At 49.6% G+C, this 25,984-nt stretch overlaps 2 protein-coding genes and 1 long non-coding RNA gene across 4 annotated transcripts; 2 read left to right on the top strand and 1 right to left on the bottom strand.

The window, feature by feature from the left end:
- Nucleotides 1-550: 550 nt before the first annotated feature.
- LOC120509606 (BRI3 binding protein) lies at nucleotides 551-5,194 on the top strand. Its single transcript, XM_039724446.1, has 3 exons — nucleotides 551-663; nucleotides 1,434-1,536; nucleotides 2,471-5,194. Exons 2-3 carry the CDS (start codon nucleotides 1,482-1,484, stop codon nucleotides 2,887-2,889), a joined length of 474 nt encoding a protein of 157 aa, XP_039580380.1. The 5' UTR covers nucleotides 551-663; nucleotides 1,434-1,481; the 3' UTR covers nucleotides 2,890-5,194.
- LOC120509607 lies at nucleotides 3,227-6,320 on the bottom strand. Its single transcript, XR_005629303.1, has 2 exons — nucleotides 5,879-6,320; nucleotides 3,227-5,839 (listed from the first exon to the last, which is right to left on the bottom strand). It is a non-coding gene; the product is annotated as an uncharacterized LOC120509607 (long non-coding RNA).
- A 2,363-nt stretch (nucleotides 6,321-8,683) lies between these two features.
- On the top strand, nucleotides 8,684-25,706 carry DHX37 (DEAH-box helicase 37). Of its 2 annotated transcripts, none has more exons than XM_039724817.1 (26): nucleotides 8,684-9,004; nucleotides 10,137-10,255; nucleotides 10,811-11,138; nucleotides 11,812-11,960; nucleotides 12,239-12,331; nucleotides 12,439-12,535; nucleotides 12,890-13,003; nucleotides 13,917-14,018; nucleotides 14,523-14,637; nucleotides 14,736-14,831; nucleotides 15,068-15,144; nucleotides 15,740-15,878; nucleotides 16,130-16,206; nucleotides 16,905-17,137; nucleotides 18,637-18,748; nucleotides 19,327-19,433; nucleotides 19,791-19,979; nucleotides 20,069-20,193; nucleotides 21,603-21,719; nucleotides 21,827-21,999; nucleotides 22,384-22,498; nucleotides 22,881-23,018; nucleotides 23,655-23,749; nucleotides 24,207-24,280; nucleotides 24,740-24,837; nucleotides 25,328-25,706. In XM_039724817.1, the coding sequence occupies exons 2-26, from the start codon at nucleotides 10,194-10,196 to the stop codon at nucleotides 25,408-25,410; spliced, it is 3,108 nt and encodes a 1,035-aa protein (XP_039580751.1). In that variant the 5' UTR covers nucleotides 8,684-9,004; nucleotides 10,137-10,193; the 3' UTR covers nucleotides 25,411-25,706. The 2 variants fall into 2 exon arrangements, with proteins under 2 accessions (XP_039580751.1, XP_039580750.1); XM_039724816.1 differs by having other exon boundaries at nucleotides 8,684-9,009; nucleotides 10,143-10,255.
- The last annotated feature ends 278 nt before the right edge of the window (nucleotides 25,707-25,984 follow it).

Below are 25,984 nucleotides of genomic sequence, written 5' to 3'. Positions count from 1 at the left end.
GTGGGGGAGCAGAGGGCAGGACCCCTGTCTGTGGCGGAGCAGAGGGTCAGACCCGTGTCTGTGGCGGAGCGGGGAACAGGACCCCTGTCTGTGGCGGAGGAGAGGGCAGGGCCCTTGTCTGTGACGGAGCAGAGGGTGAGATCCCTGTCTGTGGCGGAACAGAGGGACAGCACCCCTGCCTGTGGCGGAGCCGCGGACCGGACCCGCTGTGGCCGCTCCCCTCAGGGCCTTTCCCAGCCCCGCCGCCTTCCCCGTGATTTCCTCCCGCCGCGGGAGCCCCGCCCGTGCGGGCGCAGCTGCTCGGCGCGGCCGGCGGGCGGCGCTGCGGGTCAGACCCGTGTCTGTGGCGGAGCGGGGAACAGGACCCCTGTCTGTGGCGGAGGAGAGGGCAGGGCCCTTGTCTGTGACGGAGCAGAGGGTGAGATCCCTGTCTGTGGCGGAACAGAGGGACAGCACCCCTGCCTGTGGCGGAGCCGCGGACAGGACCCGCTGTGGCCGCTCCCCTCAAGGCCTTTCCCAACCCCGCCGCCTTCCCCGCGATTTCCTCCCGCCGCGGGAGCCCCGCCCGCCGACCGCCAGAACAGCCTGCGCCGCGCCGCCAGCGGCCTCTACCAGGGCGTCAGCGGCCTCTTCGGCGAGGACAACGTGCGGGCCCTGCAGAAGGTGAGGTGCTGCTCGCCGCCCCCCTCCTCTCCCTTCCGTCTCCTTCGCTCGTTCTCCCCCCGCCCGGCGCTGAACGGGCGGCTCTGGGGCCGCAGCCCCATCGCCCAGCTCGGCGCTGGACCGGCCGTGGCCTCGGCGGCGGAGCGGCCGGAGCGCTGCTGCGGGAGCAGAACGGGAGGCCGGGCTCGCAGCCGACTGGGGGGAAATAGCAGCTGAATGGTTAAAGGAAGGTGCGAGGTGGGGGACACGGCCGGGCCGGCAGCCCCGGCTGGAATCCGGGCTGCAGCCGCAGCAGCAGAGCATCCTGCGCTCGCAGGGCCGCGGAACTCGCGGCGAGGCAGGCGTGCATTCCTCCGTGCCTGATAAATTCTGCTGGATTGACCTCTGAGTACACCTGAGACATTCGCTGGGCACATCGCTCAGTTGCTTGATTAAAAGGAATTCTTTGGTTTGCCTTGCCAGTTGTTGGTAAATCTTTCTAATCTTCAAAACGATAGTAAAGCCAATAAAATGCGTTTTTAAATCCTGCCAACATATACATTTACATGCTAAAATACCTACAATAACGATAATTGCAACGCATAAATTCATGATTCACACAGTTAAAAAAAAAGTTCAGATTTACAATTTTTCCCATGGGGACTATGAAATAATCTGCAATTCTTGATTAGTGAATTATAATTCTACTCATGACAAGTCTCAAAGTGTTACTTTAGGAATTTTTACTTTAGGAATTGAGGATTTTTTTAATTTTCAATTTTATTTCTCAGTTTTTCTCAAGGTTGACAGAGAGGTTTGTGAATGGGGTGGATGTATTAATGGACACATTCTGGAGAATATGGACTGATTTGTTAGATGTTCTTGGAATTGATGGTAAGTGTGATGCCTGCTCACCCTTGAACTGTCTCAGCCTGTATCAGTGTTTCAAGCAAATGGGAAAACAGTTACATTTGATCATGCTGCTTAAACATCCATCAGTGGTGTGTCTCTCTGCTTCACATGGCTTTGATTTTCCTATTAGTGTCTTCAAACAAGACTGAACCCACCATTCCATTTCTGTATGTGTATCCACAGGATGTGTATAGAATGAATTACCATGCACAGCTGGTTCCTTGGTGTCATCATTAAATGCATTCACACAGCCAGGAACAGTGCAGGGAAATCAATGAGTGCCAGAGAAAGGAAAGATGCAGTAGAGAGCCTTTAGAATGTAGCTGTTACAAAGCAGGATCTGTAGCCCCAGTATGAGTTTTGACCTCAGGCTGTACAGTGGTTTGTCTTTAAAGAGCCTTTAGCACCTTTCCTGGAATGAATTCAGTTGGAGCTGAGCCAGTGATTTGAAGAAAGTTCACCCAGAAATAGGTGAACCAGTTTTACCCTTTAGAAAACACAGCCATGACGTGACCCCACTGCTGTGGGGTTTTGACCCTTAGAGCTGTGTTGTTTTTTGGTTTTTGCCCCACTGCTGTGGGGGTTTGACCCTTGGAGCTGTGCTCATTTTTTGCCCCACTGCTGTGGGGGTTTGACCCTTAGAGCTGTGTTGTTTTTTGGTTTTTGCCCCACTGCTGTGGGGGTTTGACCCTTAGAGCTGTGTTGTTTTTTGGTTTTTGCCCCATTGCTGTGGGGGTTTGACCCTTGGAGCTGTGCTGTTTTTTGCCCCACTGCTGTGGGGGTTTGACCCTTGGAGCTGTGCTGGTTTTTGTAGCTCCACTGCTGTGGGGGTTTGACCCTTGGAGCTGTGCTGGTGTTTTTGCCCCGTGCCACCTTCAGCTCATTAACATCCTGTACATTTCCCTTTGTTTTTCAGCCTCCAACCTGACTCATTATTTCAGCCCAGCAGCCATTGCCAACAACCCGACCCGCGCCCTCCTGCTGATCGGTGCCATTTTGCTGGCCTACTGGTTTTTATCTCTCTTCCTTGGATTCTTCTTCTATCTCCTGCACATGCTGTTTGGCCGCTTCTTCTGGATCGCCAGGGTGGCCCTGTTCACCCTGTCCTGTGTGTACATCCTGCAGAAGTACGAGGGCGACCCGGAGCACGCCGTGCTGCCCCTCTGCTTCGTCGTGGCCGTCTACTTCATGACGGGGCCCGTTGGCTTTTACTGGAGGAGGAACAGCAACAGCAGCCTGGAGGAGAAGATGGACCACCTGGATAGTCAGATCAGGCTGCTGAACATCCGCCTTTCCAGGGTGATTGAGAACCTGGACAGGGGCGCTGAGCAATGAGCCCGGCCCTGCTGACCACTGCACACCAGCTCTGGAAAAATCCTAAGCACTGTCTCATCCGAAGTGACGAAGCAACAAAACATCACATGGTAAAAAGTGTGCAAAGTTATAACTTTTCATCGTGTCTAAGACTAATTTATCTAGGTTAAACACTCAGCCGTTAGACTTCTAGGAGAAAGGAAAAAAACATTTACAAAATTCAGCTGTATATTCAGAGTTTTATCCAGTACTAGAATTTTCTCAGTAGATAAACGCTTACTTTTACAAGCATTTAAAAACATCTTTTGTAAAGTTTTTATAAGAGCAAATTGAGTAGTCTTTCAGATATTGAAATTGAGTTAAACATATGCAAATTTGACACTTTAACAGTTAAAAAGAAAAAAAAAATCTCAAGCTACCAAGCACTTCCATTGAGAAGTAACTGCTGTGGGTCCATATTTTTTCTTCAGAGTTGTGAATGTTTTTGTGTTTTTGTTGGCTTATTTCATTGCCTTGAAGTTGCCTTTCATAGAGTATCAGATGAGGAATTTTCTGGTATCCAGGCCAAAAAATTCTCACCATAGCTTTTAACAGGAGGTGGGGAATGAGGGAGAAGGAAGATCTGAAGTCCTTAAATGCCAGTCCAATGTGAGGAAGCACACGTGTGGCATTTTACCATTGCATTTCATCCCGAGAACTTTAATTTGTTAGTGTCTGGAAGGAAATCTGCTTTAATAAATTGGCACAGAAGGAAGATGTAGCGTGACAAATTGTAATTCATATTTGATCTGCACAGTGAAGCATTTTCCAAGCTTAAGTGCACAGAGTAAAACATGGTTTTTAGTCTCAGGACCCACATACCTTCTCAGAAAAGGCAGCAGTTAAAACACGTGCAAATGTATTGTTGCTTAAAGCTTTCTCAGGACCAATCAGCGGCAATAAATTATCTTCAGGAAGATCTGGATTTTTTTCTAAAATTACAATAGTTTTATAGGAGCTTTTTGCTTGAAGTCTATGTCCTCATGAGGTTTTGGGAAAAGTGAGTCACCTTTAGGAGGAGGGTGTAGGAAACGGTTCTCTGTCAAAGCAGTGGAGCTTTGGAGCAATTTTATTTTGCAGGATTTCTGTGTTTCTTAGAAGCTAAGGAGCTTGGTAGGGCATCACTGGCTGTGCTGGTTTACTGAAACAAAGGGAACCTCAGGGAAGGAAGCCTGGGATGTGGTTTCACCTGGAAACAGCAGCATCCAAGGACACAGATGTGAGCAGGGAGGGGAAGCACCTGCCCCTAGTGACGAGCACAGTTCTGACACCACCAGGGGTAGGATGGAGCACAGCTGGAGCATTCCATATTCCATAGGGTCCAAAGGAACAACTGCATCAAAAAGCGCAACAAAAATTGGTCTGGGATGGGGCCTGGCTACCAGGCAAGGGAACCAGGAGGAGGAGGAGGAGGGTCCCCAGCTGTGCCTGCCAGTGCCAGCTCCAGTGGGCTGAGCACAGCTTGTTCTTCCACTGGGCAAAGCTTCTGGGTGTGATGCTTAACTGAATGTAACTGTGGGGCGAATTTCTTTTTCTCTTTATGCTGAAGTTCAGTGTTCTTCTTGAAATGTGTGTGTTACTTGCCTGACCTCTTTGGGTCTGTGTGTGGCATTTCCATGGGGGTTATTTTTAAATCCATGTCAATGGCCTTTACTCCTGGTGATCACTTTGGTTCAACAAGGTTGAAGTTCATATGCACTTGGCACAGTTGGAATGTGTTTTAATTTTTTATGTCACCTGTAAATCCCCCTGCACCCCATTTATTAACAAGTACATGGTTTAGAGTTGTTAAATAACTGGTTATCACAATTTAGAATCTTTCCTGTGATCAAACAGGGACTATGGCAAAAAATAGTCCATTTTGTAAAGCTGAAAATATGAATTACAGGAAATTCATTTTTTCAGCTCATTCTCCATAGTATTACAGAGTCTTCCCTGTATTACTCAGTGAGAACTGAGTATTACAGACTCAGTTCTCCCTGCTGTTGTGCACAGAGGACTGGGCTAAAACACCAACCTGGAAATTGGGAATTGACCAGTAAAGCTTGTCAGGTCTTGATGTGTTTTGCCAAATATGAGACCTGAGGACCAAAGTTTGCAAACCTCGCTCGTGTCAGTGGCTCCATGGCCTTCCTAGGACAGTGTGCATGGGTCAGTTTGCATAGGTTGTATTTTGTCTAATCCATATTTAACTTCAAAGTTAAAAATACTGAACATTTCTATATTAAGAGTTGTCTATGATAAAGATTTCTTTGAAAGTATTATATAAAAGTTAATTTGGATTATAGTTTCTCCCTGTCTCACTCTAATAATTTATCTTACTTTTGTAAAATCGGCCCTCCTATATTAATACTGTTTATTTCGATCACCCTGCAGCTTAAAAAATGCTATTTTTATATTTACTTGCATCCCATGTATAGCAAACTATTATGTGAAAAGCAGTATATATAAAATTGGGTATTTTTAATCAGTATTTTTCCCAGCACTCAGTTTTCACGTTAGTCAAATTCAGAAGTAATGATTTTTTTAAAGCACAATCTAATCTTCAGTATATATATATAAATATATATATATATATAAATATATACTTTAAAAATGCTGTGTATTTTTAAACATGCACTGTAGTGAAAGCGCTTTTGGGGACATGAATGTGGTATTGTATTTAATCTCTTTCAACTTTTGTAAATACCTTTTACAAATATTTTCCATACCGGGCCATCTAGTTTATCCACGGAGGTTTTTGCTGTTTTTTAGAAACCCGTGCCAGTGGCTGCCCTGCTTTTGTGTCCCACAGAGCACCTCGGAGACAGGCAGGGCTCTGTGTCACCTGTGAGCCTGGCAGTGCCACCTGCAGGGTGGCACTGGAGGGATCCTCAGCAGTGTCACCTGCCCAGGAGAGGGGTGGCACTGTGACAAACCTCAGCAGTGTCACCTGCAGGGGTGGCACTGGGACGGCCCTCAGCAGTGACACCTGCCCAGGGCAGGGGTGGCATGGGACATTCCTGGTAGCTTTGGCTTTTTGCTGTGACCTCATGGAGCTCTGCCCCAGCCACAGCTGCTGGGAGCTGCTGCAGGGGCCCAGGTGACACAGGGACGGGCCCAGGTGACACAGGGACGGGCCCAGGTGACACAGGGACGGGCCCAGCTGGCAGCTCCTGCAGGACTGACCCCGCTCCTGGACCTTGCTGCAGGAGGTCCCAGCCCTGTGTGAGCAGGGCACAGGTGCTGAGGATGGCTCTGCTGAGGGCATCGGGAGCTCCACGGCCTTCCAGGGGCCTTCACCTGCCTGCTCTGGGACAGCTTTGGAACCCTGCAGGGTTCTTCCCATTCCTGAGGGTTTTCAGCTGCCTGCTCTGGGACCCAGCCTCTGGAACCCTGCAGGGTCTTGAAGGTTTTCACCTGCCTGCTCTGGAACTCAGCCTTTGCCAGCCTCTGGAATCCTGCAGGGTCTTGAAGGTTTTCACCTGCCTGCTTTAGGACTCAGCCTTTGGAACCCTGCAGGGTTCTTCTTGCTCTCAAGGGTTTCACCTGCCTGCTCTGGGACCCAGCCTTTGAATCCTACAGTGTTTTTCCCATTTTTGAATGTTTTCACCTGCCTGCTCTGGGACCAGCTTTGCAATCCTGCAGGGTTCTTCCCATTCCTGAGGGTTTTCAGCTGCCTGCTCTGGGACCCAGCCTCTGGAACCCTGCAGGGTCTTGAAGGTTTTCACCTGCCTGCTCTGGAACTCAGCCTTTGCAATCCTGCAGTGCTTTTCCCATTCTGGAATGTTTTCACCTGCCTGCTTTAGGACTCAGCCTTTGGAACCCTGCAGGGTTCTTCCTGCTCTCGAGGGTTTTACCTGGCTGCTCTGGGACCAGCCTCTGGAGCCCTCCGGGGTCTTGAGGTTTTCACCTGCTTGCTTTAGGACTCAGCCTTTGGAACCCTGCAGTGTTTTTCCCATTCTTGAAGGTTTTCAGCTGCCTGCTGTGGGACCCAGTTTTGGAACCCTGCAGTGCTCTTCCTACTCTTGAGGGTTTCACCTGCCTGCTTTAGGACTCAGCCTTTGAGCCCTGCAGTGTTTCTCCCATTTTGGATGTTTCCAGCTGCCTGCAGTGGGACCCAGCCTTTGAACCCTGCAGATTTTTCCCATTTTGGATGTTTCCAGCTGCCTGCAGTGGGACCCAGCCTTTGAACCCTGCAGATTTTTCCCATTTTGGATGTTTCCAGCTGCCTGCCGTGGGGCCCAGCCTCTGGAGCCGTGCTCTCCCCCTCGGGCTCCTCTGGGCACACCCCTGCAGATACCCGGTGTCCTGTGCAGTGGGACTCTTTCCCCGTGGTTTGGGTGTCAGGGTGCAGTGTACAAACCTGCTGTGGCTCCGTGCTGTGCTTCTGCCCGTCCTTCCCTTCGTGGTGTGCTTCTCGAGGCTCGTTGCGTCGTCGCTGTGGAAAATGACCAGTATCAACCTTAGCTCTTCGGTGGTGTGGAAGTGTTCAAGTGTGGTTTGCCTCTCATACTGATCCGTATTTGGCAGCTAGTGACCATGAGTTCTCTTTGTCTGGGTTGGAAAATAAAAGGTTTTATTGTATCCGCATGTATTTTGAACTTTTTTGGATAATTCCATCGACCTGTGATGGCAGCACATGTAAAAACCGATCTTTTCCTTTTATTCAGAAGTTCTATTTGCTGTGGTAGCACTTGTTGTGGGCACTGATGGTGGTGATTTCACATCCTGTTCTGTGCATCAGGTTTCATGATTACAGTGTTTAAGTTTGTACAATTGTTTATGTAAAAATGATTTGGTCTGGAGAGATGCTGTGAGTTCACTTCTGATCCTAGACACACACGAGATCCCACTGGTAACCCTGTTTAGTAGTTACAGCTGTACCAGACTTATTTTCTACAGAGCTTTACATGCCTTTATTTATTCCTTTATCGGACCATCCAAACCATGTACTCCGTAGCTCAGCATTTGTAGACCAGGTTCACAAATCAGCCTAAGGTATTGTGGCAAAGCTTCGAATAAATGTTTACTGAGACTTTGCACTGAGCCGCGAGCGCCTGCTGAGGGGCTGGGGAGTGGGGTGGGAGGGAAGGGATGGGATGGGATGGGGGCCGGGCCGGGCTCCCCGTGAGGGCTCGGGCTGAAGGGCCCCGCAGCGCTGCGGAGGCCGGAGCTGCTGCCGCCTCTGCCGGGTTTTTACCGCGTTTCAATCGGAAGCATTGTTACTTTTAAAGCCGCGGCGCTCCTCCGTGCCGGGGTGCTTGGCGGTGCTGGGTGCCCGGCCGGGCTCGGTGCCAGGCTGGGCTCGGGGGTCTTTCCCAGCCGAATTCATGCCCTCGCTCCGTGGTCTCGCTGGCTGTGCATTAACAGCTCTGTCTCAGCAGCGAGAGCCTCCAGGGAGCTCAGGGGCTGTCCCTGGCTCCCTTCTGAATCAGTGGTTCCATTATTTATTACAGCACCTTTATTCAACGTATTAAACATGCTTCTTATATAGTATTCGCTTTCTCAAACTTTAAAAAAAAATATGGCGTTGCTTTAAAAAAGAATACATTTGTTATTCTATTTTTATTATTCAGAATCTAGTAATACGGTTTTTTTCAGTATTAAAATCCACTGGTGCCCGGGTGAAGCAGGACACTGGGGAGTCACCCCAGGGCACACCGTGTCCTGACCCTGGGGGATTGAGTAAAAAGGCAAAAATTGCATAATATTGTTCAATAAATCTTGGAGAATTGCCCTCAGGGCTATAGAAAGCTCAGGGTTGTTGAGTGCCCAGTTTCGAGGTCTTTTGCCCTTGCTGATGCTGCAGGATTATTTTTTTTTTGGCTGGGCATGAGGGTTGTGTTTGTTTGAGGCAGCTAAATGTGGCCTGGTGCTTGATAAGCCTGCTGGGCAGTGTGCTGAAAATAACCCACCTGGCCCAGGTGAATAACCCAAACCCTTCCCTCAGATGCTGCAACGCTGAAGGGAATTGATGAGAGTAATGCCCTGGTCCTGCCAGCAAAAAAAGCCAAGAAGAAAAAAGTCACTTGTGCTGTGCAACAGCAGAAGAAACCCCTGAGCAAGAAACAGAAGAAAAACCTGCAGAAGGTTTTGGAGCAGAAGGAAAAGAAAAAACAGGTGTGTTGCTCTTTCTGGCAACAGCAGCTTCTTAAATCTTAAATTCTTAAATCTTAAATTCTCTTAAAATGAGGGTTTGGTGTTGGTGTGTGGGGAGGGGGGGATGATGAGGATGGTGAGGGAGCTGAGCTGTCAGGGGGTGTCTGAGATGTGACTCTCAGGGGTGTGCAGGTGCTGAGGGTGATGCTACAACACCAGTCCCCCTTTGCTGGGCATTTGGGCAAAGATGCCCAAAATTTTGCTGGGCATTTGCCCAAAGATGCCCAAAATTTTGCTGGGCATTTGCCCAAAGATGTCCAAAATTTTGGTGGGCATTTGGGCAAAGATGCCCAAAATTTTGCTGAGCATTTGAGCAGAGATGCCCAAAATTTTGCTGGGCATTTGCCCAAATATGCCCAAAATTTTTCTGGGCATTTGAGCAGAGATGCCCAAAATTTTGGTGGGCATTTGCCAAAGGTGCCCCCAGGGGCTGCTGAGGGCAGCTGCAGGGGGAGGCACTGCCTGCCCTCCCAGAGGCTCAGGGCTGCAGTGGTTCCTGGTTTGTGGGCCAGGTCCTGCCCTGCCCTGCCCAGGTGTGCAGGGGTGGATCCATCACTGGCAGGCTGGGATGGTTTTGCATTTTAAAAGCTCTCTGTGGAGCAGGTGCTGGGAGCAAACCTCCCTGCCCCCCAGCGTGGGCCTGTCAGTGCTCCTGAAATGCTTGTTGTCTGTTTTCAGGGTGGAAATAAGAGTTTTTCTGTCTCTGTAAAAGCTTTCCAGGCAAAGTTAGTGTCCTGTTAGTGTCTGAACAATGCTTTGACAGAGGAGCTCTGGTTCTGGAGGCAGCTCCAAGCTGTGGTGCCTGCCCTGCTGTGTCCCACAGGAGCTGCCATTGCTCCAGGCTCATTCCAGTGCTTCAGTTCCAATCTGTGTTCTTTGCTGCTGTTCCTAGGGTGCAGCTGAGCTGCTCACTGCTGTGTTTTGCTGTGGTACAGGGCTGAGATCTTCACCAGGCAGGACTGACCCTGCAGCAGCAGGAAGCTTTTACAGCAGGATTTGCCAGAGCACACCTTGGAATGCTCAAGTGCAGATCTTGAAATGAAATCCTTCCCTGGTCAAAGCAAGCACTGATTTTGGTTGTTTTCCCCAAACAGAGAGCTGAGCTGCTGAGCAAGCTGAACGAGGTGCAGGCTTCTGAGGCAGAAATGAAACTGCTGTACACCACTTCCAAACTGGGCACGGGGGAGCGCATGTTTCAGGCTAAAAGGTGAGGGGGTTTTTGGGTGGAACCCTTGCAACTGGTCACTGCGTTTGAACAGCAGCATCCCGAGCTTTCCCTTGATTTTTTTCTTCTTCTTGGTGCAAACAGGTTCTTCAGAATGGATGGAGTTAAATAATTTGCTATTTTTGTCTGATAATGGGATAGTTATTTACTTGGTCTTTCCTGTGGATGAGGATGAGGAGGTGACACAATCTGCAGGCTTTTAGCAACTGTGCTAAACTACAAAACTGGTGGATAAACATTTTACTTATTTTCTTGTGCTGGAAGACATCTACTGATGTTGACCATAGCTGCTAGATTTATCAAGAGGTAGATTGATCAAGAGCTGCATTTGTAGATTAAACTGCAAAGATGCCTGCAGAAGAAATGGATAAACCCCAGCACAGGAAATGCTTAGATACAATAAATCCATCCACCAAAGGCAAGGCTTTACCTGGCAGAGCTGTGAAAACCCCCAGGAGTGGAGATCTGGTTTTTGGGGAGGTCATGTCTGCTTTGAGGTGCCAGAACACAGTTCACAGGTGGATGTTTTGTTCCCAGGGTGACACAGGAGCCAAGGACTGATGTCCCTGAAAGGATCAGGAGCGTCAGCGGTGCCAACAAGAGAAGGCACAGCTCAGGGTCAGAATCAGAGCCTGAGGAGGAGCCCAGCAGCTCTGAGGAGGAGGAGGAAGAGCAGAAAGAAGACACTGAGCATTCCCCAGCCAGTGCTGTGAATGCTGCTGGGGAGGCAGAGGGAGGAGTGGGGCAGGCAGGGGCTGAGCAGCCTGCAGCTGCTCCCAGAGCCCCAGCTCCCCAGGCAGCCCCCAGCAGGGCTCCCTGCAAGCCTGCAGTGTTCATCCCTGTGCACAGGACTCCTGAGATCCAGGTGAGGCTCTGAACAGCACGGGGCTTGTCAGAGGGGTGGGGAGGAGGGTTCCAGCAGCTGGGTGCACTCAGCTCTGCTCCAGCAGCAGGAAAACTCGCCTTGTTTCAGGGTATTAGCATTTCTCTTTAGCTTCACATACAGAATCTATCAACAGTCCTTTGCTGGAAAGTTTTCTGAAGTCCCTTTTAGCTCTGCAGGATGGTTTTGTCCCATTTGGTGTGGGCAGGGCATCGTGCAGAAACAGAAAAGCTCCACACCTGAAGTCCCTTTCAGCTCTCTGTTTTGTACCATATCCTGGATGGTTTTGTCCCATTTGGTGTGGGCAGGGCATCGTGCAGAAACAGAAAAGCTCCACAAGAGCCTCAGCAGATGAGGCAGTTGTGAAATGAGTTTTCCCTTGAAGTGCTGTATTAAGAAACTCAAGGGACTCTGAAGTTTCACAAATTGAAGTGCAGGGCTTGCCCTCTGCTTGCTGGGAAGCTGCTCTGGTGGCTCTGGTTCTCAGCCATGCTCGTGTGGTATGAGCTGGTTTAGAGATTCCTGAGTCACGGGCTTGCAGAATTCCTGTTGTGGGTTTTATGGTCTGAGGAAGGTAACAGGTTTCAATCCTGAGGAAAACAAAAAAGGATGGAGAAACAACACAACTGAAATACGTGTTTTATACATTGTTTAGGAGGCAAGACTGAAGCTTCCCATCCTTGCTGAAGAGCAAGTGGTCATGGAAGCCATTAATGAGAATCCCGTTGTGATCATATGTGGAGAGACAGGGAGTGGCAAAACCACCCAAGTGCCTCAGTTCCTCTACGAAGCTGGATATGCCAGGTAGGAGTTGGATTTTATATGCAGCAAATGGAACTGCAGAGACAGCATTTTGGGAAAAACTTGACTGTAATCCATGCATCTTCAGATCTGCACAGGTATAACAGAAGGGAATCCCAAAGCTTCCTGTCTGTGTTTTTATTCCAACTACAGCTAAGACTGAGGCTGTGTGACTGATGCCATTAATCTAGAGCCATCAGTGAGAAATCCTGTTGTCATTTTCGGGGCTGCTGCTCTGTGTAATGAAAACAATTCCTCCTTTTCCTTCCCTCACCTGTCAGCTCTGGCGGCGCCATCGGGATCACGGAGCCCCGGCGCGTGGCCGCCGTGTCCATGTCCCAGAGGGTCGCCAAGGAGATGAACCTGTCCCACAGGTGAGCTTCAGGAGGGCTTGGGACCTTGCTGGCAGGTGGCACTGAGGTGCTGTGTGGGTGACACGGCTTTGTGCTTTTCCCTGGGGCTGCCCTGGCGTTTCCCACAGAGTGGTTTCCTATCAAATCCGCTACGAAGGGAACGTTACGGATGAAACCCAGATCAAGTTCATGACGGATGGAGTGCTGCTCAAAGAGATTCAGAAGGTAACTTGCTCTCCTCAGTGTTATAAAAAGGGATTTTTTTTTGCATAGCTGGGAAGAGAGGCCAATGTGGACTTGTTGCCAGTCTTTCAAATCAGAATCCCTTTCAGCACCAGAGATTTATTTAATCTCTACCCTTGATATTCCTGCCCAAATCCCTAAACATTAGCTTATCTTGGTGGGGGAAATGAGAGCAAGAAGAGGCTTGGGAGCCAGTCTGCTTTGTGTAGGGCGAGTGCATTAAACTGAGTGAGAAACAGAGCTGGGGATGGGGTCAGAGCTTGTGCAGCTGTGGGGTGTCCTGGCTCAGCTATCCCTGCTGAGGCCTCCTGTGCTGAAATCCATCTCCCTCCCCAGGACTTTCTGCTTTCCAAGTACAAAGTCATCATCATTGACGAGGCCCACGAGAGGAGCATGTACACAGACATCCTGATAGGCCTCTTGTCCCGCATCGTGCCCCTCCGGCAGAAGGTGAGAGGGGTGCCTCAGGTTTAGCTCTTCTATTTTCACATTCTGTGCTGCTTTAGTGCGTGGGTCTGGGCTTTAAATCAGGGCATGGTGGCCACTGTGCACAGAGCAGGGAGACAAAACAATTCCTGCTCCAGCTGGGCACCAAGGACAAATGATCCAAATCTCAGCCCAAGAGCACAAACCCCGTGGGCTGCAGAGAGAAAAACAAGGATGGGACTGCAGGGGCTGCAGTGGGATTGGACACTGAACTGCAATGTGCACATGGAGCAGAACTTATAAAAGGGGGAGACCCCATGAGTAGTCATGCATTTTGGGACCATTGTGGTCCCTCTTGGGTTCATTTTGGGACCACTTTGGTCCATCTTGGGTTCATTTTGGGACCATTTTGGTTCACCTTGGGTTCATTTTGGGACCAATTTTTGTTCATCTTGGGTGCAGCCCTGGCTGGGCTCTTGTGTTGCCCAAGGTGGATCCATGGAGGAGATCCTTTTAATAAACCCCTACTTTATTCTGTAACTCCATCTAGTCTCTGCTCTAGGTCAGCCTGCACAGAGCATCAAGAGGGGCAGGGCCCCTGCTCTGGACATGGCTGTGCCAGGGAGGGGATGTTCCACAAGAAGAGGCTCTGTGATGTGGAATTCCAAGGAAATCTGACAGAAATACCACTCAGTTAACACATTTCTCTTTCTGTATGATTGAAGAAGCACAGAGCTTGCACCAAGGGGCAAATAGCACAGATCAGTAGCAAGAGGTGACTTTTCAGGCAGAATCCAGTTAATCTGAGACTTGCAGTGCAGATAATTGAACTCCAGCAGCCTGGGGGAAGGAAAGCAAGGTGTTGATTGCAGCACTGGGCAGCAGCAGTGCTGGGGAGGAGCTGTGGGCACAGGGTGACAGATGTGTGTCCCTGCAGAAGGGGCTGCCCCTGAAGCTGATCATCATGTCGGCGACGCTGCGAGTGGAGGATTTCACTGCCAACACCAGGCTGTTCTCTGTCACACCTCCTGTCATCCAGGTACTGTCCCCTCCCTGGGAGCTGAGACACAGCCAGGCAGCCTCTGGAAAACCAGGGACAAACAGGGGCACTCTAATCTTTCCAGTTGGTGCTAAAGTCTTTCAGATAACCGATTTAAAAACAGTCATTTAGTTTAGGCTATTGTTTCTTTTGGGACTTGGTGTTTTTCTTTCCACCTTTATCAGAAAACCACCCTGGCAGAATCTGATTATCTTGAGAAACTCTTTAACTTGTGGTTCAGGGGAAGTAGAAAGCCTCAATCTGAGCTGATGATGTGAAAGGGGGGAAAGCTTTGGTTTCTAGCATGGTTTTATGGTGGAGCAGACAGCACCAGTAATTTCTGTGGGCTTGGTGTTTTGTAGGGTGCCAAACCCTGGAGGTGAACAGAAATGCAGGGTGAGCTTTTCTGGCTGTCCCATGAGCTCTGTAATGATTGTGTGGGGTTATGACAGCAAACAAACCCTTTATTTCTATAACTATCTTTATTTGGTGTTTGCTCTGCAGGTTGATGCAAGGCAGTTCCCTGTAACTGTTCATTTTAACAAGAAAACCCCCCTGGATGATTACAGTGGGGAGTGCTTCAGGAAAGTCTGTAAAATCCATCGGATGCTGCCTGCAGGTGAGAGAATTCACTGCTGAGAACCTCTCAGATTGAATATGTCCAAAGTTTTGGGGGTTGTTATTGGATTTTTTTATCTTTTTTTTTTCCCCTTGCAGGTGGGATTTTGGTGTTTTTAACAGGACAGGCAGAAGTTCACTCTCTGTGTAGAAGATTAAGGAAAGCATTCCCATACCTAAAAAACAACACTGCAGGTAATGCTGTAGAAGCTGTTCAACTTCAGATTTATCCTGCTGAGAAGTGAGCTTGCTTTGCATCTGCAAATGTGAACTTCTGTTGTGGGTGATTGTCATGACTGATGTTAAATTCTGTGCTGGTTTGAGTTTGGTTAAGATCCCTTCCAGTTCCCCTCTGCCTTCAGTTTGCTTCTCCCACCTTTTCCAAGAGGAAAGCTTGCTCAGCTGACAGCTGTTCCACTGCTGTTTTTCAGGAGGAGAGGATGACAAAGAAGACTCCGTGGAAGAAATCAGGAAATTGAAGAACTCAAGGAAGCGGAGGAGAGTTCTGGTAATGTGTGATGGGTAGAGTTCCTCCAGGAGGCAGCAGGGAATGGCTGCAGGCAGCACTGCTGTGTGGCTGTGCCTCTCACCTGAAGCCCTGCAGCCCACAGGTGTCCCCTCAGTGCTGCAGAGTGCTGAAACTCTGGGTGTTATGGGAAGGAAATTAATTTAGATTGAGTACTGACCACTAAAACTTGAATGGAGGGAGCTCCAGACTTGCTGGCACCAGGGCTGCTCCTCATCTCACCATTTGTTACCCAAAATTTGGACTGGGTTTGACAGGGAGATGAAATTCTAAGACTAACCCATGTTCACAGAAACTTTGGAACTTTTGTTAGACATATCTGGATTAGGAGGCCAGTTCTCTCTAAGAGTTATAATAAATGACAATATATTGAGATGGAATGGGATTTGGCATTGTATGCTTTTGGAATGCCTCCAATTTAATAAAAAAAAAAGTCTAATTAGGAAATACTTTATTTTGCACCTGAGAAGGCCTAAGAAATGTGAGTCTTTGTCTCAGCTTTGCTTCCAAAGCAATGCAAAGTGCTGCTTGTGTCCCCCTCTTAATGGGCTGCTTTCATCTTCCCTCTCTTTCTCAGACTCTCCCCAAAATTGATCTGAACAATTACTCTGTGTTACCAGTGGATGAAGGAGATGAGGACAGAGACATTGACAGTGATGATGATGCTGCAGGCTCTGATCTTGACCTGGATTTAGGAGATGGAGATTCAGAAGAAGGTTTGGCACTTGTGAAAGAAGGAATCCCTGTCTCCTGTGCAATGAGTGACTTGAGTTGTTTGTCCTGTGCTGAGCTGTGCCCCCAGAGCAGCCCCAGGCCATGGCAAAGCTGTTCAGCTTTTCCAGCTCCAGTCCCAGTTACTGGCACCAGTTTGTACCAGTTGCTTTCCTGGTTTTAGTGGTGTTTGTGCAGATGTTGCTGGGACTAAGCCTGAAGCTGGACTGAGCAGTGTTGCTTTGTTTCCCCACAGATGAGAAATCTGATTCATCCCTGCCCCTGTATGTGCTCCCACTCTACTCCTTGCTGGCACCAGAGAAGCAGGCAAAGGTAAAGGATTTATTGTCACAGTGAGCAGGAGATCTCACAGATGAGAATGATCATTGTCTGAGGTCACAAGTGAGATAAAATTCCCATCTTGGACTGTGACAGCTTGAATGGCCCAGTGGGCAGGTTGGGGTGGGACTGGGGCAAGCCTGGCTTGGGCTGGGCTCACAGGGTGGGAGAGATGGTCTGAGGCCCTGCAGGATCTCTGAATCCATCCTGGCCCTGGGCACGTGGAGATGCTGCTGCCAGCAGGCAGCTCGAACAGATCCCTGTGCTCCCTGCTGTCCTGGAGGCAGCAGCAGTGTCTGAACACCACTCAGTGCTGGTGTGTGCCCCACTGCAGCCCTGGGGCCACACCTGAGCCTTAACCCAGCTGGACAAAGACCTTCAGGGCTGGAGACACGGGGTTGGGTCTGTGCTCTGACTCCTGCATGCCCCTTGCAGTGCCACATACACTGCCATGCCTTTGCAGCCCACCCAGGACCAAGCCTGCCCCTTTCTTCCCTGCCCCTTTCTTCCCTGCCCCTTTCTTCCTCCCATGCCCCTCTGTCTCCTGCAGGTGTTCCGGCCTCCTCCTGCTGGCACCAGGCTCTGCGTGGTGGCCACCAACGTGGCTGAGACGTCGCTGACCATCCCTGGCACTTCCCTGCCCCTTTCCTTGCCCCTTCCCTGCCACTCCCATGCCCCTCTGTCTCCTGCAGGTGTTCCGGCCTCCTCCTGCTGGCACCAGGCTCTGCGTGGTGGCCACCAACGTGGCTGAGACGTCGCTGACCATCCCTGGCATCAAGTACGTGGTGGATTGTGGCAAGGTGAAGCGGCGCTGCTACGACAGGATCACGGGGGTCTCGTCCTTCAGGGTCACCTGGATCTCCCAGGCCTCGGCCGACCAACGCGCCGGCCGCGCCGGCCGCACCGAGCCCGGCCACTGCTACAGGTCAGGGACAGGGAAACCTTCAGCCTGGGGGTTTGGCATCATCCCACACCCACTGCTGCAGGTCAGGGACACCTCAGCCTGGGGATTGGGGATTGGCATCGTCCCATGGCCACTGCCACAGGTCAGGGACAGGGAAAGCACAGCCTGGGGCTCTCCCTGGGGGTTTGGCATCATCCCACACCCACTGCTGCAGGTCAGGGACAGGGAAACCTCAGCATGGGGGCTGCCTGGGGGTTTGGCATCATTCTGTGGCCCTGCTACAGGTCAGGACAGGGAAACCTCAGTGACATCGTCCCATGGCCACTGCTGCAGGTCAGGGACAGGGAAACCTCAGCTTGGGGCTCTCCCTGGGCATGTGGCATCACCCCACACCCAGTGCCCCATCCCCTGCTGCCCACAGTGCTCTGGGGTGTCTCTGTTCCAGTTCAAGGCGAAGCCAAGTGAGAGCTGGCACTGGTGGTACTGGTTTGGGTATGGGAGTAATTAGCATGGACTCCATGATTGCAGAAGGCTGATCCATTGCCTTGCTAAGCTATGCTATATTATGTGGCATTCACTTTTTCTGGAAAATGCTTTTGCCCAGGATTTTTCTCCTGGGAAGCTGAGAAGCCTCAGAGAAAAAGGAAAACAATAATTATCTGATTTGCTTCTTCTGTGTTTTGCTCCTTTGGAATGTGGTTGGAGATTGTTTCATTAGATTCTGCTGTGAGTTGTTTTCACTCTTTGGCCAGTCAGGGCCAAGCTGTGTCAGGACTCTGGAGAGAGTCACGAGTTCTCATTATTATTTTTTTAGCATTCAGTAAATATCCTTTCTGTATTCTTTAGTATAGTTTAATATAGCATTCTTTAATATAATATAGTATTATAAAATTATAAATTAACCTTCTGAGAACATGGAGTCAGATTCATCATTCCTCCCTTCACTGGGGCACCCCATAAATACAATAATATTATACTATGCTGTGAAGAAACTCGTGACCCTTACAGACTGTCTGATACAGCTTTAACTTAATTGTCAATCAATCCAAACATGATCCAGTGTCCAATTAAGAAAGCACCCTTTGGTAAACAATCTCCATAACACATTCCTCATGTGCAGAGCAACAGGTGCAGCAAATGGAGACAAGAATTGTTTCTCTTTCTCTTCTCTGAACTGTCTCACAGCTTCCCAGGAAAATCCTGGGAGAGAGCTATGTCTCTGCTCAGAGGATGTGTGATTGCCACATCACTGGTTTGGGTTTGGCTGCTCAGGGGCACTTCTCTTGCTGAAAATTCTTATTTTCATGGCTGGGTTAGATTTTACCATGGCCAGGTGGATTTAACTCTCAGCCAAGTTAACTTGTGAATAAGGCAAATGCCCCAACCTGTAAATAATGATAGGATGATGTAAATATTATCCACAGTTGCCCTTTTTTAATCCCTTACTAATTTTTCCTGCATATCCTTTGGGTTAAGATTTCTTTTAAGTTTACCCTTCTGTAACACTTCTGGTCCACTAGGTTATACTCCTCAGCAGTTTTCATGGACTTTGAGAAATTTTCTGCTCCAGAAATAACAAAGCGACCAGTGGAAGACCTGATTCTGCAAATGAAGGCATTAAATATAGAAAAGGTGAGCTGGAAAGGGCTTTGTACCACAGCACCCTTTAAAGTGGTTGCCCTTAGGAGCCAGAAACAAACAGGAAATGTTACAGAAATGTGTTTTATTGTCACTGCTTGAAGCTGTGCCTTGTGGCAGAAATTCAGATCCTGAGTCCATTTTGGTCCTGCACATTGCAGGAGCTGCTCTGAATTCCACTGGGCCTTAACAGACATGTTTGTTCAGGCAGTAAATGCTTTCTTATATTCTTAGAGGTTAAAAAAAGCCCTGGGTCTGTGTTTTGGAGATACTGGAGCTTTCAGAAAGCACAACACTTGAGTTCAGACCTTCCAGCAGCCTTGCCTGGGCGTGCCTGCACTCAGTGCCAGCTCAGGGTGATTCTGCTCTTCCTGTTCCCTCCTGGTTTTGTTCCAAGCATTTCCTGCCATTATGTCTCCTTTCCTTTCACTCCTGGCAGGCATCCTGGATGTTTTGCTTTGGCCCAGGTAGCCAGAGGGGAGGATTTCACTCCCTTGCAGAGCTCCTTGCTGTGTCCAGCCTGTTTTCCAGGGTCAGTGGAGAACTGAGGGGCTTTGCTCTTGTTTCCCTAGGTCATCAACTTCCCATTCCCAACACCTCCTCCCACGGAAGCTCTGGCAGCAGCTGAGGAGCTGCTGATAGCCCTGGGTGCCTTAAAGGAGCCCCCCATGACAGGAAGGTAATGCCTGTGCTCCCCCACTGATGTCCTGCACTGTGGGCTCTGCTGTGCTGCTCCCGTTGCACCCCACAGCCAGGGATGTCCTTTGGCTCAGAAACTGCCACCAGCTCAGTCTGCTTCCCCTCTGCTTGTTCCATGGCCCTGGGTGTGTTTGGGCAGGGAAACACTGTGCTGGGAGCCCCAGCAGGGCTGCTGGGAGCTGTGGGAGGAAGAGGAATCTTTCCCCCTGCTTTTGGCACCATCACACACCAAAACCTGAGAAAACACCTCCAATGAATTGGGCTGCCAGAACGGGGAGCACAAACTTGTTCTTAATCAAACCTACCTCACTACCTGAGCTGTCTGTCCCCTGGCCAGGCTGAAGCAGCAGCTGGCAGCGAAGCTGAGCTGCCCCATCAGTGCCCTGGGCAGAGTCATGGCCACTTTCCCTGTGGCCCCCCGCTACGCCAAGATGCTGGCCTTGAGCAGGCAGCACGACTGCCTGCCCTACACCATCACCATCGTGTCTGCCATGACTGTCAGGGAGCTCTTTGAGGAGCTGGACAGGTGAGTGGCTGAGCCCGCCTGTGTCCCTGTCACCCCGTGCCCTGTGCCTGGAGCACAGCTCTCACAGTGCTGCTCTGTGTTCCCTGCAGGCCAGCAGGCAGCGAGGAGGAGGCAGCCCAGCTGAAGGGGAGGAGAGCCAAGTTTCTGCAGATGCAGAAGGTCTGGGCTGGGCAGGGCCCGATGCAGAAGCTGGGGGACCTGATGGTGATGTTAGGTACAGAGCCTGCTTCCCTGCATGTTCCCCTGGTTCTGTGATTCCCTGTGCCATTCCCCTGGTTCTGTGATGGGTACAGAGCCTGCTTCCCTGTGCCATTCCCCTGGTTCTGTGATTCCCTGTGCCATTCCCCTGATTCTGTGATGGGTGCAGAGCCTGATTCCTGTGCCATTCCCCTGGTTCTGTCCTCCTCCTGTCACCCTGAGCCCTCAGCCTGGCACTGCCAGAGGCTCCCTTGTGCTGTATCCATGCAGGTGACCCCTCACAGCAATAACGTGCTCTGACTCCATGATTCAGAAAGGCTGAACAAATGCTTTATTAACTATATTACACTAGTGCTATATTATGTTACATACTAAAAAGATACTGCACTAAAGAATACTAAAGAAATACCCATGAGTGTCTGAGACAGCCAGGACACAGCTTTGAGTGATGGGCCAGTCACTCAGAACAGCTTTCACCCATGTCTAATTAACAAATTAATTTTCTTCAGGTAAACAATATCCATAACACATTCCACATGTGCCAGACAACAGGAGCAGTGAATAGAGATTGGGTACAGAGCCTGATTCCCTGTGCCATTCCCTTGTTCTGTGATGTGTACTTGTGCCTGCTGCTCTCTGTGAGGAGAACTGCACCACAGTGCTGCAGGGCTGAGCTCAGCACTGCTCTCTATATTACACTAGTGCTATATTATGTTACATACTAAAAAGATACTGCACTAAAGAATACTAAAGAAATACCCATGAGTGTCTGAGACAGCCAGGACACAGCTTTGAGTGATGGGCCAGTCACTCAGAACAGCTTTCACCCATGTCTAATTAACAAATTAATTTTCTTCAGGTAAACAATATCCATAACACATTCCACATGTGCCAGACAACAGGAGCAGTGAATAGAGATAAGAATTGGTTTCTCTCCTTCTCTGAGGTTCTCACTGCCTTCTCTAGGAAAAATCCTTGGGAAACTTGTGCCTGCTGCTCTCTGTGAAGAGAACTGATGTTGTAAAAGAGGTAAGAAGTACCATTAGTTCATCTTGTGAATGCTTGGTGTCTCCAGAGAAGGTGAAGCAGAAAATGATGGGGTTATTAAAAACCTCCATCACTTCAGGAAAGCTTAAAAATTTCACAGTGCCAAGCTGTGTCAGGGCTCTGGAGAGAGTCACCAGTTTTCATTATCTTTTTAGCATTCTGTAGGTATCCTTTCTGTATTCTTTAGTATAGCATTCTTTAATATAGTATCTTATAATAAATTCTCCTTCTGAGAACATGGAGTCAGATTCATCGTTCCTCCCTTCATCGGGGCACCCCACGATACAACAGAAACCCTGGAATGCCACATTGCCTGGGGCAGTGCTGTCCCCTGTGGGCTGATCAGCTCTCCTAATTAAACCCTCCTGTCCACTGCAGGAGCAGTGGGGGCCTGCGAGTTTGCTGGCAGCAGCCGGGAGTTCTGCGAGCAGCACGGGCTGCGGCACAAAGCCATGCTGGAGATCCGGCGCCTCCGCGGGCAGCTGACCACTGCAGGTGAGGGGCTGGGGGAGCTGCTCTGCTGGCTCTCTGCTGGGGCTGGCACACCCCCACAGAGCTGGTTCCTGTCCTGCTGCATCCTCCCCGCCCTGGTTTCCCCGCAGTGAACTCGGTCTGCAGGGATGCTGGGCTCTACGTTGACCCCAAGATGAAGCCCCCAACAGAAGCTCAGGTCACCTACCTGAGGCAGATTGTGCTGGCCGGGCTGGGGGATCACCTTGCCCGGAGGGTTCAGGCAGAGGAGCTGCTGGATGACAAGTGGAAAAATGCCTACAAGGTGAGCAGCGTGGGTGGGCACAGTTCCTGCTGCCCTGCGTGGCAGAAAGGTGCTGCTGTGCAAAGCCAGGCTTCTGGCTGGCTGCAGCACTGAGGATGCCTGGGCTGCCTTCCTGCAACTTCTCTCTCTGGAACTGAAGTTTGCAGTGTTGCCATTTCCTGGTGTTCAGGTAGGAAATGTTGTAAAAGAGGTAAGAAGTACCATTAGTTCATCTTGTGAATGCTTGGTGTCTCCAGAGAAGGTGAAGCAGAAAATGATGGGGTTATTAAAAATCTCCATAATTTCAGGAAAGCTTAAAAATGTACCTCTGAGAGAGACTGAAATGAGGTGCAGTGAGGAAATTGGATTGTCAGTAACTGCTTCAATCTCTGTGCCTCCTTCCAGACTGCACTCCTGGAGGACCCAGTGTTCATCCACCCCAGCTCAGTCCTGTTCAAAGAGCTCCCAGAGTTTGTGGTGTATCAAGAGATTGTTGAGACTTCAAAGCTGTACATGAAAGGTGAGGAGCTCACAAGTGCCTTGGCAGTGTTTCCCCCTGTGCTGGCCTTTCTGAGTGGTTGTGACTGCTGGGATTTGGATCCTTAAGGCTTCCTAGATCTGGATCAGGAGATAAATTGGCCTTTTTTTTAATTTATCTGGCAGAATTGGCTGGAGCAAAGCTCAGCTGCTGAAATAGCTCCTTTGCCCCAGCCCTGCCAACCACAGCTGCCTGCTGCTGATCTCTGAACAGATTTTTACAACCTAAAAAGTCTGAAAAAAATGAGGGACAAGTAAATCTGTGGAGATGAGACCCTGACCGTGCCCTGTACCCCCGGGGCTGCCAGTGAGCTGTGGCCCTTGGCAGCAAACCTGCATCCAGGTGTGTTTTCTCTCCTCCTCAGGTGTGTCTGCAGTGGAGCCCGAGTGGATCCCTGCCCTGCTGCCACCCTACTGCCACTTTGGGAAGCCTCTGGAGAGCCCCCCTCCCTCCTACTGCCCTGGCACGGGCCGGGTTCGCTGCCACAGACCCAGTGTCTTCTGTAAGTGCCCCTCAGGAGCTGCCCTGCCCCACAGGAAGGGCCAGGAGGGGCTCTGAGCACCTCCACGGGCTTTGTAGCATTTAAATATTGGCATTTCCCCCTGGAATGGGCACTGTGGAGGCTGGCTGGGGCTGGCAGTGTCCTCCCCTGTGGTGCCAGGACAAGTGAAGAGATGAGAATCTTGGCTCCATGTTTCAGAAGGCTAATTTATTATATTATGATATGTATTATATTAAAATTATATATTAAAACTGTACTAAAAAAATAGAGAAAGGCTGGAAAGGACAGGAGAGGAATGATAACAAAAGCTCCTGTCTCCCAGAGAGTCCAAGCCAGCTGACTGCGAGTGGCCATTAATTAGAAACAACCAACATGCACCAGTCCCAGATTAATCAACCATTAATCAACCAACATGCACCAGTCCCAGCTGCACCTGCTGCATTCCACAGCAGCAGATATAATTATTATTTACATTTCTTTCTTGAGGCTCCTCAGGAGAAAAATCCTGGCAAAAGGGTTTTCCAGAAAATATCGTGGCTGCATTGCCCCCTTCTCCTGGCGCCTGTGTTGTCCCCCTGCCTGGAGGTGTGCCCTCCTGGGAGCATGGGGCAGACCTGGGCTGTTTGTTGTTTCCAGACCGGGTGGGCTGGCAGCTCCCTGCTGTGGAAGTTGATTTCCCCGCGGGAATCGATCGCTACAAACACTTTGCCAGGTTCCTGCTGGAGGGGAAGGTGAGTGGGCCCCAGCTGCACCATTTCCCTCAGGTTAGCAGTCAGCTTCTAGCCCAGATTTTGGAGGAGATGAACCTTATGGCTTCATTTTTGGTGCCTCCCCATTCCTCATCACTTGCTGGTGGGTGGAGGAGTTTGTTGTGGTTGATGAGGTGGGAAGGGATCTTGAAAACACAAAATAAGCATGAAAAAAATCAGTATTTCAATAAAACACACCCCCAAATTTAACTCCTCTTTTTGCAAAGTAAAAAAAAGCTAAAAGCTCTGTCTTTGTCCACCCCAAGACAGAAGAATTGTCCAAGAAGTCAGAACAAGATTATGGACACAGGGATGGGAGGAAATGGTGATGGAGAATATGGCATGGAAATCTGCAGCAGCACAAGTTCATTGATGGTTGTTATCATAACACAATTAATTTACCTTATTCATTACATAATTGTTGTAACAAATCTTCCAGGTCATTAAAAAGCTGAGTTCTTACAGCCAGTGCCTGCTGTCCAGTCCCCTCATAATGCTGAAGACATGGTCCAAGTAAGTTCTTAAAAACAAACTTCAGGTCCTTGTCTCCACCAAACACCTTTCACTTCCTTTCTAAACTTAAAAAATTCAGTGCTGAGGAGGGTGGTGGAGATTGTGATCTAGGGAAGATGTTGTCTGAGGGCCCTACAATGACCGAGTTTTCTCCTGTTTTAGTCAGGTCAGAGCTCAGCTTGGCCCCTGGGGAATCCTTTTTGCTTTGCCTCGAGCTCTGCAGCTGCAGGGGAGACACAAGAGCAACTGCTGCTGCTTTTAGCCACGGGGGGTTGTGGTGGGGGGAAGAAAACCCTGGCAGTGAATTTTCTTCAGCCATTTCTGTGTGCAGAGGCTGTGTTTACACATCTGTATTTAGCCTTTTCCAAAGATGTGGGGTTGCTGAAGGTGAGCTGAGTGTGCTGCCTCTGCTGAGCTGTGCTAATGAACGTGGTTTTGTTCTCCATTTCTCTGATTCAGACTTCAGCCCAGGACAGAAGCCCTCCTGCAGGCTCTAGTTAAAGAGAACTGTGATAATCGTGGTGCCTTGGTGGCTGCATGGAAGAAAAATCCTAAATGTAAGTGTTCTGCTTGCCTGATCATCAGGCATGTCAGTGGGGTACCTCGAGCACTACTGAATTATAATTTCAAAAAATTGACTATTTCACTTCTTAAGCTCCAAATATTTCCTGTTTTCTTACCAGAAGCAGTAATGCCCTGTGCTTGGCTCTTGTGAAAAATGACAGAAAGCACTTCAGAAAGCAACATTTATTTGTATTCTAAGATTTTTTTTTCCTCTAGTTGTAACCACAGTTAAAATGCCCATACTATGATGGTACTGTCCATGGATATATTGAATTTTTTTCCTGGTAAAATGGATTTCCTTCAGCCAGATGATAAGAATTCCTTGACAGAAGCAGCAGCGAGGTGCTGCAGTGATGGCTCACAGAGATTCCTGGAAACATCCCAGCTCCATCCCAGCAGTGGCTGCTGCTCCTGGCTCCCAGGGGGAGATCCCTCAGGAGATTTTCCCAGCCAAACTCAGTAGCTGCTCCTCTCCCCCTGCAGATCTGCTCTCAGCCTACTGCCAGTGGCTGCCCGAGGCCATGCACCAGGAGCTCGCCCTGAAGTGGCCACCAGTAGCCCTGTGACCCTGGTACTGATGGACTCCTTCTCTCCAAGGTGCTCTGGGAGCTTTCCAAGGGTTTCCTTGGAAATCTGAAGCAGATGGACTCACCAACTGTAGTGATATCTTTCTGTAAGCAAACCAGGTGTTGTTCTGCTTTCCCAGAAGTCCTGCCAGCTGTTGAGCTGCTATTTTATAATATTAATGTTTGGATAATTTTATCCATTGTATTTTACAGATTTATTTTTTTTTAACCTGAAGTGTCTCTTTGGACTATATTAGTCATATGAACTGTAATAAATATGTGAAATTCTTGGTCTGGATGGGAGGAATGTTTGCTGTGTGGGATGCTGCAGTGAGCAGGATGTCAGAGCTGTGCAGGCACATCCTCACGGGTGTCAGACAGAACCTGGGCAGCAGCTCAGGACAGGGAGCACAAAAATCAGGAATGGTTTAATTAGTGAAGGGAAGAAGCTTGAGTTTCCCTTCCCCTTCACCTGATCCTTCTGAGCCTGGTAAACCCAAGCTCACGCTGTGGTGGTGGGCTGCTGCTTGTGCCACTGCTGCAGGAGAAAGCTGGGCCAGGGACCCTCCTGTCC

The sequence above is a fragment of the Passer montanus genome, unplaced genomic scaffold (assembly GCF_014805655.1).
Source record: "Passer montanus isolate IOZ18808 unplaced genomic scaffold, ASM1480565v1 scaffold53, whole genome shotgun sequence".
Taxonomy (NCBI): Eukaryota; Metazoa; Chordata; class Aves; order Passeriformes; family Passeridae; genus Passer; species Passer montanus.
The sequence above is the reverse complement of the archived record's forward strand: the minus strand, read 5'-3'. Positions and strand labels throughout refer to the sequence as shown.

Bases quoted from the DNA above. Each gene is read 5' to 3' on its own strand.
- DHX37 (XM_039724817.1), top strand. From the start codon at position 10,194: ATGAAACTGCTGTACACCACTTCCAAACTGGGCACGGGGGAGCGCATG. The intron at 19,980-20,068 runs GTGAGTGGCTGA...TGTTCCCTGCAG, and splicing joins CTCTTTGAGGAGCTGGACAG to GCCAGCAGGCAGCGAGGAGG. The intron at 22,499-22,880 runs GTGAGGAGCTCA...TCTCCTCCTCAG, and splicing joins TTCAAAGCTGTACATGAAAG to GTGTGTCTGCAGTGGAGCCC.
- LOC120509606 (XM_039724446.1), top strand. From the start codon at position 1,482: ATGGACACATTCTGGAGAATATGGACTGATTTGTTAGATGTTCTTGGA. The intron at 1,537-2,470 runs GTAAGTGTGATG...TTTGTTTTTCAG, and splicing joins AGATGTTCTTGGAATTGATG to CCTCCAACCTGACTCATTAT.